The sequence below is a fragment of the Palaemon carinicauda genome, chromosome 2 (genome assembly GCF_036898095.1).
Source record: "Palaemon carinicauda isolate YSFRI2023 chromosome 2, ASM3689809v2, whole genome shotgun sequence".
Lineage (NCBI taxonomy): Eukaryota > Metazoa > Arthropoda > Malacostraca > Decapoda > Palaemonidae > Palaemon > Palaemon carinicauda.
In genome coordinates, this window is record NC_090726.1 from 193,640,908 (window position 1) to 193,655,579 (window position 14,672).

The following is a 14,672-nucleotide window of genomic DNA, read 5'->3' on the forward strand; positions in this document are numbered from 1 at the left end:
CTCCGCCCTCTTCAATTCCATCTTGCAGCTCATTGGGACAAGGGTTCGACTCTCGAAGCAGTCTCTATCCCAATCACCCAAGAGATGAAGACCACTCTCCTGTGGTGGAAGAACAATCTCCTTCTCAGGGAGGGCCTATCGTTGGCTATTCAGACCCCCAATCTTCATCTCTTCTCAGATGCATCGGACTCGGGCTGGGGTGCGACCTTGAACGGACGGGAATGCTCGGGAACGTGGAACGAGGAACAGGGATTACTCCACATCAACTGCAAGGAGCTACTAGCAGTTCATTTAGCCCTGTTGAACTTCAAGTCCCTCCTGCTAGGCAAAGTGGTGGAGGTGAACTCAGACAACACCACAGCCTTGGCTTACATCTCCAAGCAAGGAGGGACCCATTCGAGGAGCCTATACGAGATCGCAAGGGACCTCCTCATTTGGTCAAGAGGTCTAAACCTCACTCTGGTCACGAGGTTCATTCAGGGCAATATGAACGTCTCAGCAGATCGCCTAAGCAGAAGGAATCAGGTCATTCCCACGGAATGGACCCTCCACAAGAGTGTGTGCAACAGACTTTGGACCTTGTGGGGTCAACCTACCATAGATCTGTTTGCCACCTCCATAACCAAGAGACTTCCGCTGTACTGTTCCCCTGTTCCAGACCCTGCAGCAGTTCATGTGGATGCTTTTCTACTGAACTGGTCCCATCTCGACCTTTACGCATTCCCACCGTTCAAGATAATAAACAAAGTTCTGCAGAAATTCATCTCGCACGAAGGGACACGGCTGACGCTGGTTGCTCCCCTTTGGCCTGCAAGAGAATGGTTCACAGAGGTACTTCAATGGCTAGTCGACATCCCCAGGACTCTACCTCTAAGAGTGGACCTTCTACGTCTACCTCACGTAGACAGGTTGCACCCAAACCTCCACGCTCTTCGGCTGACTGCCTTCAGACTGTCGAAAGATTCGCTAGAGCTAGAGGCTTTTCGAAGGAGGCAGCCAGTGCGATTGCCAGAGCAAGAAGGGTTTCCACTCGTAGAGTCTACCAATCTAAGTGGGAAGTCTTCCGAAGCTGGTGTAGAGCCAATTCAATATCCTCTACCAATACCTCTGTGACCCAAATAGCTGACTTCCTTCTACATCTTAGGAATGAGAGATCCCTTTCAGCCCCTACGATTAAAGGGTATAGGAGTATGTTGGCTTCAGTTCTCCGCCACAGAGGTTTGGACCTTTCTTCCAACAAGGACCTTCAAGACATTCTTAAGTCTTTTGAGACGTCTAAAGAGCGTCGTCTATCCACTCCAGGCTGGAACCTAGACGTAGTCTTAAGGTTCCTTATGTCACCTAGGTTCGTACCTCTCCAGTCAGCTTCCTTCAAGGACCTTACCCTCAAGACTCTTTTTCTCGTCTGCCTTGCAACAGCTAAGAGAGTCAGTGAGGTTCATGCCTTCAGCAAGAACATTGGTTTCACGACCGAATCTGCAACATGTTCTTTTCAGCTCGGATTCCTAGCAAAGAACGAACTTCCTTCACGTCCTTGGCCTAGATCGTTTGAAATACCTAGCCTCTCCAACATGGTAGGTAACGAACTAGAGAGAGTTCTTTGCCCTGTCAGAGCTCTCAAATATTATCTTAAGAGGTCTAAACCTATTCGAGGACAGTCAGAAGCCTTATGGTGTGCCATCAAGAAACCTTCGGGGCCCATGTCCAAGAACAGGGTTTCGTATTATATAAGGCTTCTGATTAGAGAAGCCCATTCTCACTTAAAGGAGGAAGACCTTGCATTGCTGAAGGTAAGGACCCACGAAGTAAGAGCCGTAGCTACTTCGATGGCCTTTAATAAAAACCGTTCTCTGCAGAGCATAATGGATGCAACCTATTGGAGGAGCAAGTCAGTGTTTGCATCATTTTATCTTAAAGATGTCCAGTCTCTTTACGAGAACTGCTACACCCTGGGACCATTCGTAGCAGCGAGTGCAGTAGTAGGTGAGGGCTCAGCCACTACATTCCCTTAATCCCATAACCTTTTTTAACCTTTCTCTTGAATGCTTTTATTGTTGTTTTTATGGTTGTTACGGTAGGCTAAGAAGCCTTCCGCATCCTTTTGATTTGGCGGGTGGTCTATTCATTCTTGAGAAGCGCCTGGGTTAGAGGTTTTGTAGAGGTCCTTTAGTAGGGGTTGCAACCCTATATACTTTAGCACCTTTGGGTTGATTCAGCCTCCAAGAGGAACGCTGCGCTCAGTAAGGAAGACGAACTTAAAAAAGAGGCAGAGTAACGGTTCAATTCGACTTCCTTACCAGGTACTTATTATTTCATTGTTATTTGAGATAACTGTTATATGAAATATGGGATACTTAGCTATCCTTTAATCTTGTACACTGGTTTTCACCCACCCCCCTGGGTGTGAATCAGCTACATGATTATCGGGTAAGTTTAATATTGAAAAATGTTATTTTTATTAGTAAAATAAATTTTTGAATATACTTACCCGATAATCATGATTTAATCGACCCTCCCTTCCTCCCCATAGAGAACCAGTGGACCGAGGAATAATTGAGGAGGTGTCAACAAGAAGTACTATAGTACCTGGCCACAGGTGGCGCTGGTAAGTACACCCCCTTCTAGTATTGTGATAGCTGGCGTATCCCTCCATAGAATTCTGTCGGGCAACGGAGTTGACAGCTACATGATTATCGGGTAAGTATATTCAAAAATTTATTTTACTAATAAAAATAACATATTTTTGAATAACTAATAAAATAAAATACGGGATACTTAGCTTCTTTGTTAACATGTATGCTGGTCTCCACCCACCACCCTGGGTGTGAATCAGCTACATGATTATCGGGTAAGATTAATATTGAAAAATGTTATTTTCATTAGTAAAATAAATTTTTGAATATACTTACCCGATAATCATGATTTAATTGACCCACCCTTCCTCCCCATAGAGAACCAGTGGACCGAGGAAAAAATTGAGGTGGTGTTGACAAGAAGTACTGGAGTACCTGACCACAGATGGCGCTGTGGTGTTCACCCCCACCTGTATAGCGATCGCTGGCGTATCCCGACCGTAGATTTCTGTCGGCAACAGAGTTGACAGCTACATGATTATCGGGTAAGTATATTCAAAAATTTATTTTACTAATGAAAATAACATTTTTTGGGACTCTACTCTTTAAGGGTCAAGTTTGACTCGTATGCAGGATTATCTCCACCTTTGTGAAAAAATAAGCAAAGTTCCCCGAGCAAGTGATTTAAACATTTCCTTGAATGATGACTGATTAGATGGTTGTCTTGCTAGTGGATTTACGTGAAACTATTTTAGTTTTTAAATGTTCTAACTGTGTATTCAGTAATTTAAAGGGTCTACTATTATTTCAGGAGACATGCTGGAAGAACCACTTGCTATTGTTGAAGGATATTCATCTTATTTTAGCTTCTCAAGGAAAAGGTAGGAAATAGTTTTATTATTATGTGGTGCTGTTTTGGTATGCAATCTCATTTATGGGTGATCTCAGAAATTATTCTTTTGCTTCAGTATGCGATCGTAATATTTTTAATAGGTAAAAAAAAAAAACAACAACGATAGAAAATCTAATGGTTCTTGCTTCGCCGTGCACTCGCTTCACTCGCAAAAAAATAAAAATATCCAGCAACATATGTTCTGGTAAGCGGTAATGCTGAGCTGCGCACGCTAACATCAATGATTGATTATTATTTCTTAAATAATTATTCCTTGTATATGTATTTTTTTCAGAAAATCTAATGGTTCTTGCTTCGCCATGAAGTGAATCGAATCGCTACTATCCGGTGAGATCGCATACCAAAGCAAAAGCACGACTTTGGGATCTCATACCAAAACAGCACCAAGTATGTGCATAATGTATATCATTGATATGAACTTGTTAATGTGTACTGTACTGTATTATGTTTTGTATTGGGTGTGAAGATTATTGTGTATTATTTGATAGTTATTGATACTTTACTCAGTTGCTTCCCTTATTAAAAAAAATTATATCTTTAGTTACCAGAAAAATTAAGCACTTATCATTTTTTTACATAAGCCAATCTTTCCTTACAATTGTTAATAAGATCAGGGTTTTCTGAATGTAGTCAACCATGTTTCTGTTAATGATCACTTCACCAGGTAAGGCTGTTGTGTCTGTTGATTCTAATCCATGAGAGGAAACTATTTGGTCAGCAAGGAATCAGTTCGAACTAAGTGTCCTCATACAGTCTTGCAGGCTCAGAAGCACTTTTAAAGGGGAATTTAGGGTTGTGGGGGCCGTTGTGGTAACGTCCGTGAATGGTGAATGCCAGACTGGGGTTCAAATCCCGCTCAAACTTGTTAGTCCCTTTGGTCGCTACAACCTCACTATTCTTGTGAGCTAAGGATGGGGGTTTTGGGGGAGCCTATAGGTCTACAGTATCTGCTGAGTCATCAGCAGCCATTGCCTGGCCCTCCTTGGTCCTAGCTTGGGTGGAGAGTGGGCATAGGCGCTGATCATTTGTATATATGGTCAGTCTGTAGGGCATTGTCCTGCTTGGTAGGGCAATGTCACTGTCCTTTGCCTCTGCCATTCATGAGCGGCCTTTAAACTTTTAAATTGGACTTGCAGTAATCACCTGCAAATCCCATGATCAAGCCCTGCCTGTGGCGTGATAGACTTTAGGAATAAAACCCTTGCCTTACTGTCCATGGGAGCTGGGGATTGTGGGGTCCAACGTAGGTCTACCTGCTAAGTCAATAGTAGCCACTGCCTGGTCCCTCATGGCCCTTGCTTGTGTCCAGAGGGGTCTTTGGCATTAATCATACTGTATGTTAATATATTTGGTATGCAAAAAAAGGTACGTTAGCGTCCCTTGCTTCTTCATAAGTGGCCTTTTAACCCTTCAGTCTACTCGAAAGGTGAGACTGTCATTAAACTACAGTGCTCTTTGCTTGCTTGAAGGGTTTTTGAGCAAGGGAATTCTCCAATCTCAGGATCAGAGGAATCACTGTCCTCCAACAGTTCTAAAAAATTACTTTCCTTACCTTTTACACAATAGAGGCTCTACATCTACACTAAGGGTATGGAAACTACTTTCCAGCAGGCTGACTTATTAGTCAGTCTGTGACTGATGAATTACCTCTCCGTGGAGTGACTCTGATCATAGAATTCTTTTCTGCTTTCAATTTTGGAGCTGGTTACTATGGCCTTCCAGACAGTGTCTTGGCTAAACCTCATGGGAAACACATTTGCTAGTTCATTTTGCCACTTCCAGTGTGTCTTTTATGGTAGACAAGAGGAATTTCAGGAGATAGCATTTGGTGTTGCAAGAAAATTTGATAATTTTTCTCTCATACCAGCCTCCAAACTTATAGGGAAACTTTTCCCCTTTGATGAAGGATGCTGCATCCACTCTCTTTAAATCAAGTTATGGCTGAGCATTTCTGCAGAACAGATTGAGTTTAGTTTTGTCCATACTCTTTCTGAAGAGTAAGGCTGAGGAATAAGGGACAAAGAATTGTTCTCACAAGTAAAACACTAGTGCAGCATTCAGTATTCTTAAAGTTAATTTGGACTTAAAAGGGGACTGTAACTAAGTTTTTTTGGGCCTAGTATGCCAACATATTGGGCTTAGTAAAGGCTGCATTCTCTGCTGAGCTGCAACAAGGAGCCCAACAGTTTTCTTAATTTGGTAAAAGGGTCTTGAGTTGGCTCAGACTTTGATGGGAAAGAGGAGAGGGGTTACTGTGGTAGGTGTTCATTTTCTTTTGCCATGAGGAAGGATGTGACTATCCTGCCATTAAGTAACAGGGAGTAATTGGTTGGAGCCATGTGTATTCTATGACCTTTAATAAACTACCATTGAAGAACCACCACTGTTTTTGTCTCAACTACCAATCCATTTTCTGCGTTTCTTTCCAGGATTGCCTGTCAGCAAAAGTGAGGGCAAAGTTGGAAAAAGTGCTGAAAATTATCATAGACCATGAAGTTGTTCAGTGCTTGAATTTGTAAGATAGGGTGACTTCATGCTTTTCGTGAATCTAATAGATGCCTAGTTTTAGAGGTTCCTTATTCCTTCAGAAAATATGTCCACTTTGTCTTCTAAGGGACCTTCTACCAATTCAAAAGTGTTTTCTTCAGTCTGACTACAGCACTTCAGGCGTTCACGTAAGCGCTCATCTTCGTGTCAGTATGGGATCATTTAGATATCCTCATGACGAGTTCAGACTTACTCAGAGACTTGATTTGGTCCAGGGAAAAAAATCATCTCACATTTTGCTGCAATCTGAGGATTATGGTAAACTTGAAGTTGGATCTCATGCCCAAGGAACCGGCAAAGAACCAGGGCATACTGATAAATATGGCTGTAGCAGAAATATTCCCCCAGACTCTTGTGTCTGCAAGCTCACAGTAGTCTCAGTGCAGTTCCTCTTTTGGAAGGAACAATCACCTTGGCTTTGGTAGGTTGTTCTTGGCCACCTGCTATCCCTATCATCCCATGGATGGTGCCTGTCTGCCAGAAGGTGAAGAATGATTTTTATTAGGGGTTGTATGACAAGAATGTGCTAGTGGGTGTTCCTCTGAACTCTGTGCACTCAGAGATGCTTATGTCCTTGAATGCTTCGGGTGGGAGAGAAAAAGTCGTGAGATCTAAAGGTTGTTTTTCTGGTTGTCTCAGCCAAAGCAAATCATGTATGCAGACATCACATACTCATGTGAAGTCCAGTATTCTGAGGGTTTGGGATGACACCCATTCTTGTTTATTTTTGAGCTTGCTGTGAAAACTCACATAAGCATTGTCTTAAAAGTTGTAAATCCCTTCATCCTCTCTAACAAGAGGGGTCCATATGGTGTAGCTTATCATCTGAATCCATTTCTTTTACTGTATAAGTCTCATTGATGTGACATATATTGCTGCCTGCAGACCTGTTCATCCGTTTCATGTTGTGAAAAACAAGATTCTCTTTAATCTTCTTAAGATCCAATTTTCAGACAAAGCATATTCTGACTCGGGGCCATTTCAGGCTTTGCATCTTTTATACCATACTCTATATGAGGTTACAGACATTATGTTTCCTTTGTTCTTAATATTACCATGATTGGAGAGATGACAATTTTGGATAGGTTTAGACTTTAGAGATTGTCCTCTTATGAGTGAATCTTCTACGTTAAAAATGATAGTTTGCATTTTCTTAGGAACAGATTGTGAGTTTTTAAGGCATTTTTCCTAGATGAACTGTACAACCACTCTCTCTATAATCCCATGGCAATAATTCTCATTAGTCAATGAACCCAAAGGAAAAAATTCTGGATTATGTAAAGCAGGCGAATGATACCCCAACCTTATTATGAAGCTTTGACAACTTCCGCTCTAGCTTGCACCTACAACACTGCTACAAAGGAGATTGTTTTGCTTATCTAGGAAAAATAGAAATGACTATGTGAATATCCAAAAATGTGATTAATTGGTCTTTGTAACCTTTCCAGGCAATATGTCTTTGCAAGGCCTGTCTGTTCCAGAGTTAGAGCAGTGATAAATGACAGTTTATTTGGTTTTGGTTCATTTGTTCCTACACAGATACAAACCCTTGTTCTTTAATAAGAGTATGCTTTCATCAAAAGTGGAACTCAGCTGGCAAGATTAATAAGGAGGAGTATGATTTCAACGAAACTAGAACTCTGTCATTAAATTTTATAACGAGGTCTGTAGTTACTTGTGGTCGGCAAGAAAGCACTGTCCCCCCCCCCCATGCCAGCACTCTGAGTAGCCACTTTGTTTTCAGCTGTTGGAGAATGCAGACATATTTCTTGCACCATCAACTGGCTGTTTGTTTTAATCTTGTTTTTCCTCTTAGATAATTGTTGGCAGTTCGTTGTCTGCAAGGGATATTAACGAAGAAGAAAGGTTTTGATGTTTTCCTAATAACTGTACCTATTGGACAGTGGTCTGTGTAGCCTGGTGATATGCATTTTCTTGTTCCTGTTTGACAGAATTCCTGTTGCTGTTTATTCCCTCATGAGTGGGAAGGAGTATTTGCAGCTGCCGAATTGAAGTAGAGAGGTGCTGCCCTTCTTAACGACAGCGTCTTCCTGTGTCCGGAAGGTTCTAGAGACGTATTGCCTGGTGGTGCTGTCTCTTCATAGAGTTCCTAGAATCTCTTTCTCCAAGGTGTTTTCGCCATCGGCTTGAAGCCACACAACTTGGTCTCTTCACTTACTGCCAATTGAGATGGAGGGGGCTGTGCCCTTCTTTTCCACTTTATGGAAAAAGTCCTTGAAGACCGATTGGTAGGAGTTGCGTATATGTAACTCCAACTGTTTCTCTCCATGTGGGAGAGACAAGGCTGCCCCTAGAGTCTCCATGACTCTTCGCCAAAGATGAAGAATAGACAACCTCAAAAGACAAGAGCACAACACTTGGACCAAGTCCTAAAGACAGATTGATAGTAGTTGTGTTTCATGAACCCTTACCTGTGTGCACACGCCCCTTATGGGGTGTGTTCTCCTTTGGGACTGTGCTCAGAAGCCATCCAGTTTTTGGATGAAAACACTAGTATGATGAGGTTGATCTTTATGATTCCTCTCCCTTGAGCAAACTTATATTTCTGGGCCCTTATTCTCATGCTAGCGCACCATCCCAAAGCGTAATTATGCATCTGAAGATGAACCAGCACGAGGTGGATCTTCAGCCTTGTACTTGTGCCCACTCTTTTAAAGAAGAACTTTCTTATGAGGTTGATACTCAATTGCTCTCCTATACATAGCGGACTATTACAGGAATATGACCTCACCTGCTTGCGCTCTCGAAGTCCTCACATATTGGTGTGCGGCCTAGAGCGTTCTCATACAGGAAGTCACTGTTAGCTGTTTGCGGTTGCTCACCTTCTGAGAGTGTACATTTGCCTTCTAATAAGGCTAGAAAAATTCTACCTTTGCCAGAATGGATCCCAAGAGACATGCACTGAGAGTGTTTCTGTCCTGTAAATACGTATCTGTATGTGTTTCATGTGCTCACACACCAGCTACCTATGCTCTTTTCTCACAAGAATAAACACGCATGCACACTAGCCCTTCCCGTTTCATCAGTTTCAGAAGAAAGTGGGAAAATTGCATACCTAGAGTCATTCCGTCGGGAACAGACATCAGTATACGCTATTTTGCAACTATAGTTGGTCTCATAATGGAGTAGAGAGGTACTGAGAAAGCAGTGAGACAGAGTGAAAGAAGCATGGTGTAAATGGAGATAATTAACGGGTATTGTTTTAGAAGAAAAAAATGCCAGTTAATTATCTCCATTTGCACCATGCTTCCAGCAATCCATCTTGCCATCCTCACCTTGGTTCTTTTCAACAGTCCCTCCTTTTTTCCTCCTAAGAGCCCAAATTGCGGCCCCTTATAATACTATGGACCTGATAACTGCCTTATAAATCTTTATTTTGAGCCTTAATGGCTTTTCTTTTTTCTAAAACAATTCTTTCTTTCTTTCTTTGTCTATATCTTTTCCCACTTCTATGTGGAGTCGATGTTTCTGGTCAGCTTTCTCCATCTACCTTTGTCCCACACCTCATCACCGGTTAATCAAGGATGACCTTTGATCAAAGGGATTAACCGGTGATGAGGTGTGGGACAAAGGTTGATGGAGAAAGCTGACCAGAAACATCGACCCCACAAAGAAGTGGGAAAAGATGTAGACAAAGAAAGAAAGAAAGAATTGTTTTAGAAAAAAAAGCCATTAAAGCTCAAAATAAAGATTTATAAGGCAGTTATCAGGTCCATACTATTATAAGGGGCAACAACTTGGGCTCTTAGGAGGAAAAAGGAGGGACTGTTGAAAAGAACTAAGGTGATGATGACAAGTTGGATTACTAGGATATCCCTACTGGAAAGGAGGGAGAGCCAAGATATAAGGAGAATGTGTGGTATATGTAATGTAAAGGAGAAAGCTTGGGAAGTTCATCTGAGATACTTCAGCTATTTAATAAGAAGAGAGGAGTAGACCCAATCAGGAGAACTAAAAACATGCCTGTGAATTACTGGCGCGGAGGGTGTGGGGCATCAGTAGATCAGATGGATAGATGTGGTGAGGAAGGATGATTGTGATGGAAAGTGGGGAAGAAGTCGCAATGAATAAAAATAGATAGAAAAAGTTGACCCTGCCATACAGAGGTATTAATAAGGTTGTGAGAAAAAGAAGTCAGTCTCATACTGAATGCAGTGTCCTTATAAATTGGTCCAATCAGTATACCAAGAGAAGTGTTACGTACTAAGAGCAGTCACCAACTCGGGTAAGTTGGACACCTTGTATTTTCTCCACATACTCCAGGTGGGAGGTTATGTATTGGAAAATGCTTACTTTCCCGAGAATACGTTTCACTGTGCCTGCTTGGCGTTATGCTATTTAACACTTCATGTACAGTAGTGAGGTTCAGGTGTTCACCATGCTTGCTTAACACTACGCATTCAGACACATTATTCTTTAGTGACTTTGTGTCGCAGAAATTCTGGCGTCTGTTTTATTTTGCTCTTCCATTACAGAATATGGTAGAAGAAGAACCATTGACCATTCACATTGCCTGTATATCTTACAAGATCTTACATTCAAGAAGGCCCGTGGTTTCTTTGTGTCCTGCTTTGCAACCTGTTTCCCACAGGAAATTTACATTCAGCTACCATGATCTGGAACAATACCGTAGTTTACAGCAAATGGAAATCTTACCGTCTTTCACCACAATTTGAAACCCTACCATGGCTTAGGGCAATGGGGATCCTTATGATCATTTATTGTGATTGGGAACCTCATAATCTTTTTCTGCCATCGGGAACCAAAAGATCGGTTACCACAATCAGAAAGATTACGTTAGGTTCCTGCGATTGCTTCCCATGATTGGGAATCATGCAGTCGGTGACCACATAATCTCGAAAAATGATCGGAACTTACGCTTGTCCTTCAAGTGATCCAGGGACCCAGTTTACCTGTTCTTTTCAGGCACTTCTACTACTGGAGAGGAGAAAAGAATCACAAAAGTACAGAACGACCAATTGGGCGGTCTCTCTTGAAACTTGGACCGTTTTCTGTGCATGGTTTCGTGGGAGGACCAACACTGTACCAAAACATAACCCGCTGAAAGGATTTTCAGTATGAGGTACTAGTTGTAAATGTCCGTCTATTCTCTTCCTTTATCATCGTAGGGGTGGAGCACTAGATGCAGACAAGCCTCAAAACCGAGTAACTTTTCTTTACAGACATTCCATATTGAAGTATCTCCCCCATCCTCCCGGACAAAAGGGAAGATAGGTGAAATGTATGCAACCTATTTCCCATAATGTGTCTGTATATATTATATACAGACACAATATCCATAAGGATATAGGTTCTTCCTTGACTGCCTACCCATCTCCCGGTAAGGACCTAGCTTAACCAAAACATCTCGATCATCAGGTTGGTAGGAGGTTGACAGGAGTTATTATTTTTGCTCCTAGACATTCCTGGGAAAGTAAACTAGCTTATTAGTTATAGGAACTTAATTCCTTCCTACTCAGGATAAGTCTCCCATTAAAGGAAGAGGGTTTGTATTCGTCAAGGAACAAATCACAAAACTTTAGTCATATGTATTTTTCCTAACTATACAAACTTGAGACCTTTTCTAGTTACAGTACACTTCTCACCTCCATCACCCCGCAAGTCCTAGGTTTAAGGTCAAAGTGCCTTCCCTGTCACCCGCCAGTAATTACCGAGACCTTGTTATGAATCTTAAAAGCCGGGTTTCAGCTACGCTGAAAGCATACTTCAGTTAAAGGACTCATGTTTGTTTAGAAAGAAAAAAATACAAATTACTGTACAGTACTTGGAAAAATTTTGATTTTAAAGCAGTTGTGTACTTTAATATCTAAGGTCAAGAAAATGAGATAATCTTTTTTTAAATAGCTGTTGAAAATCACCAAAGTAACCCTTCACATTGCCATAAATGATGGGAAATAAGGTTTGGAAGACTCTTCAGTAAGTCTTAGGATCATCCAGACTGTCTAATTACTTCATTATATAATACTGATAAAGGTTTCCCAGCTTTCATTTACCTATTAGCCAGCTTCTTGTTTGATGGCATGGTCAGTATGATGAGTCGAGTACCACTGATTGATTGAGGTTACAGATGCTAGATGATGTAAGGTTGAGCTGTCTTTTACATACTTGCAGTTCCATTTTTATTGAACTAGTTTTTAGTTTATTGCTATCTGTGTTTGTGAGGATGATTGTAGTCATTTGATGAAGAAAGAGATACCTAACAAAATTTGGTTGACTCTGCATTCATAAATACTGTAATGCAAATAACATATATCTTGGACTTTGTTATGATAGCCCTTCTCTTATTCTTACAGGAGTGGTTATTCTGGTGTTGCTACATTTTGCTCTAAGGAAGCTACTCCAATTTATGCTCAGGAAGGTCTTTCAGGTAATGGTTTCTCAAGGTCTTTTATGCCTAACATAATACTTGGTTATCAGTAGCAAGTATCTAAGTGCTGTACTGATGAAGTTGAATCAAATGGAAAAATAGTGTTCTTCTAGGAATTGTAACATGAAACTATTCCTATATTAAATTTCAGTTTATTTGAAGCCCTCAAAAATGCAAGCAAGATATCGTTAGTAAATCCTTGGCACTTGGGAAATAAATTTAGAATTAAACCCAGTTGAAGCATTCCATCTACTTGCCCTAATGCAGTAACTAGGTTAGGGACACTGTTCCTTGTCCATAAACCTAACATGTCAATTTCCTAATGAGTGTTTATATTTATGAGACCAGTGAGTGTTTGTCTTCCGTATTTTCAATTATACTGTATGTAGTGTAGTATTGTGTGTACTCCAGACTAAAGGTTCTTTGCTGTATTCTTCAGCTCCAGCCACAGTTCCACTTTTACCTTACCTTGCTTTGATTTTTACCCAGTACTTGCTAGACTAATGTATTACAGTATACAGTAATAATAATAATCATTTGCTGCTGCTATACTTTTGTTCCGTAACCGAAATACAAACCACGCTATTTACATTGGGTTTACCTTTCGGCGTAGCTGAAATGGCGAGCCATTAGAATTTAACAAGGGTGTATTACCCCCGCGCTAGTTAGCAGGGGGGTAGGGGAGTGGTAGCTAGCTACCCCTCCCCCCCTCACACACCGGTGAACTGCTCCACTTCACTTTTGGCTCGAACAATGGACAGACGTCTCTGTCTTTGTCCTCGCTTGGCAGTCATTGTTTGTTTTGTCTTTACTTAATCACTTACTTTTCTTTTACTCAATATATATGTAAAAAAAAATTTCGTGTTTATGTATATATTTGAGTATAGAAATCAGTAAGTTTCCTTTTCAGAGTTTGTGCTTGTGTGTGTAGTGTACGATATCTCCGTGGAGCCCTCGGCAGTTAGGCCACCATGGTGTAATTTCATGGGTCGCGATCGAGTTTGACTACGGTCTTTCTCTCTCTCTCTCTCTTTTAGGTCGTTCACCCTTTTACTACGTTGGGTCTGGCCGCACGCCCACGTGCTCGCACACCTACGCGCTCGCAGGCCTACGCGCATGCGCTCCAATGTTCGCCCGCGCGCGAACCAACGGTATTCCATCGCGCGGACCGACGGTGTTCCATCGCGCGAACCAACGGTGTTCCATCGCGCGAACCGACGGTGTTCCATCGCGCGAACGCCGGCTCGATTCCTGCAGTATCCATCGCTCGCCTACGGGTCATCGCTCGCCTATGAACTTTCGGATTCCGAACACCAGCTCTCGCCCTTCCTACCACGCTCGCCCTCCTTCTGCGCTCTTGCGTGCCTGCGCATGGGCGCTTCCACGTTCAGCACGCGCAAACCATTGATTTACCATCGCACGAGCGCCAAGGCGATTGCGACCGCGATTCCCGTTGGGGTTTCACAACATGGCCAGCCTGGCGAGTCTTCTGGAGCATATTTCCAGAACACGGTCTTCACCCCGTAAACGCAGAGCATGGCACATGCAAGAGCAGGAAGAATCTTCAGGGAGGTCTGAGCAACATTCTTCTTTCCAGAACCTGGGTTAGCCCTTCCTCGTCATTCCCTGGAAGGGTCTTGCCAGGGAGCTTTCCGTTCGAGATTTCTCCGTCGGGCAAGGGGTGACTGGTTTAGCCCTTCCTCTTCTCCATCTCGTGGAAGGGGCTTACCAGGTCCTTTCCCTCCTCGGTTGCGACCCGAGGTTTTGTACAAGGAAGCTCTAGGAAGATTATGGGTACTTTCCTCCTCTCGGGCTCACTCAAGCTCCTTGGGGTTTCGTCGCCAAGTTTCGAACTTGCGGGCAAACTCGATGTTGGACCATCTAGACGCAGTGACCGAGAGCTTCCTCTCGGGTGTCTCATCTGTGGATGTCGACAAGCTCAGACACTTCCATCCTTGGGAAGAGCTTGTTTGTGCCCAAGGTCAGAGACATGGACAGCGGTTGTGCGGAGGAAGTCGACTTCCGTTTTCACTCCTCCAAGGCGCTTTCTTCCAGACCCTGCAGGCCTCCAGCGCCTCTTCTTTCAGCCTCGTCGGCCCAAGTTATCGGACCGGCTACGGCAGCTAAGACAAGGTGTCCAATAGCAGTCCCCTCCTGTCAGGGACAGGTAGCACGGGAGGCTCTCCCGGGGGGGCTTAATCCTAGAGGGAGCTTCAGAGTTCACAAACTC

At 42.6% G+C, this 14,672-nt stretch overlaps 1 protein-coding gene across 4 annotated transcripts in view; it reads left to right on the forward strand.

Moving 5' to 3' along the window:
• Positions 1 to 14,672, forward strand: part of LOC137629173 (DNA-(apurinic or apyrimidinic site) endonuclease 2-like) — a 215,995-nt gene that overhangs the window by 165,503 nt on the left and 35,820 nt on the right. For all 4 annotated transcript variants that reach the window (XM_068360451.1, XM_068360456.1, XM_068360446.1 and 1 more), the window contains exons 2-3: positions 3,385 to 3,454; positions 12,369 to 12,442. In XM_068360451.1, the coding sequence (XP_068216552.1) occupies positions 3,390 to 3,454; positions 12,369 to 12,442 (139 nt within the window). In that variant the 5' untranslated portion in view covers positions 3,385 to 3,389. The remainder of the gene's footprint in view (positions 1 to 3,384; positions 3,455 to 12,368; positions 12,443 to 14,672) is intronic.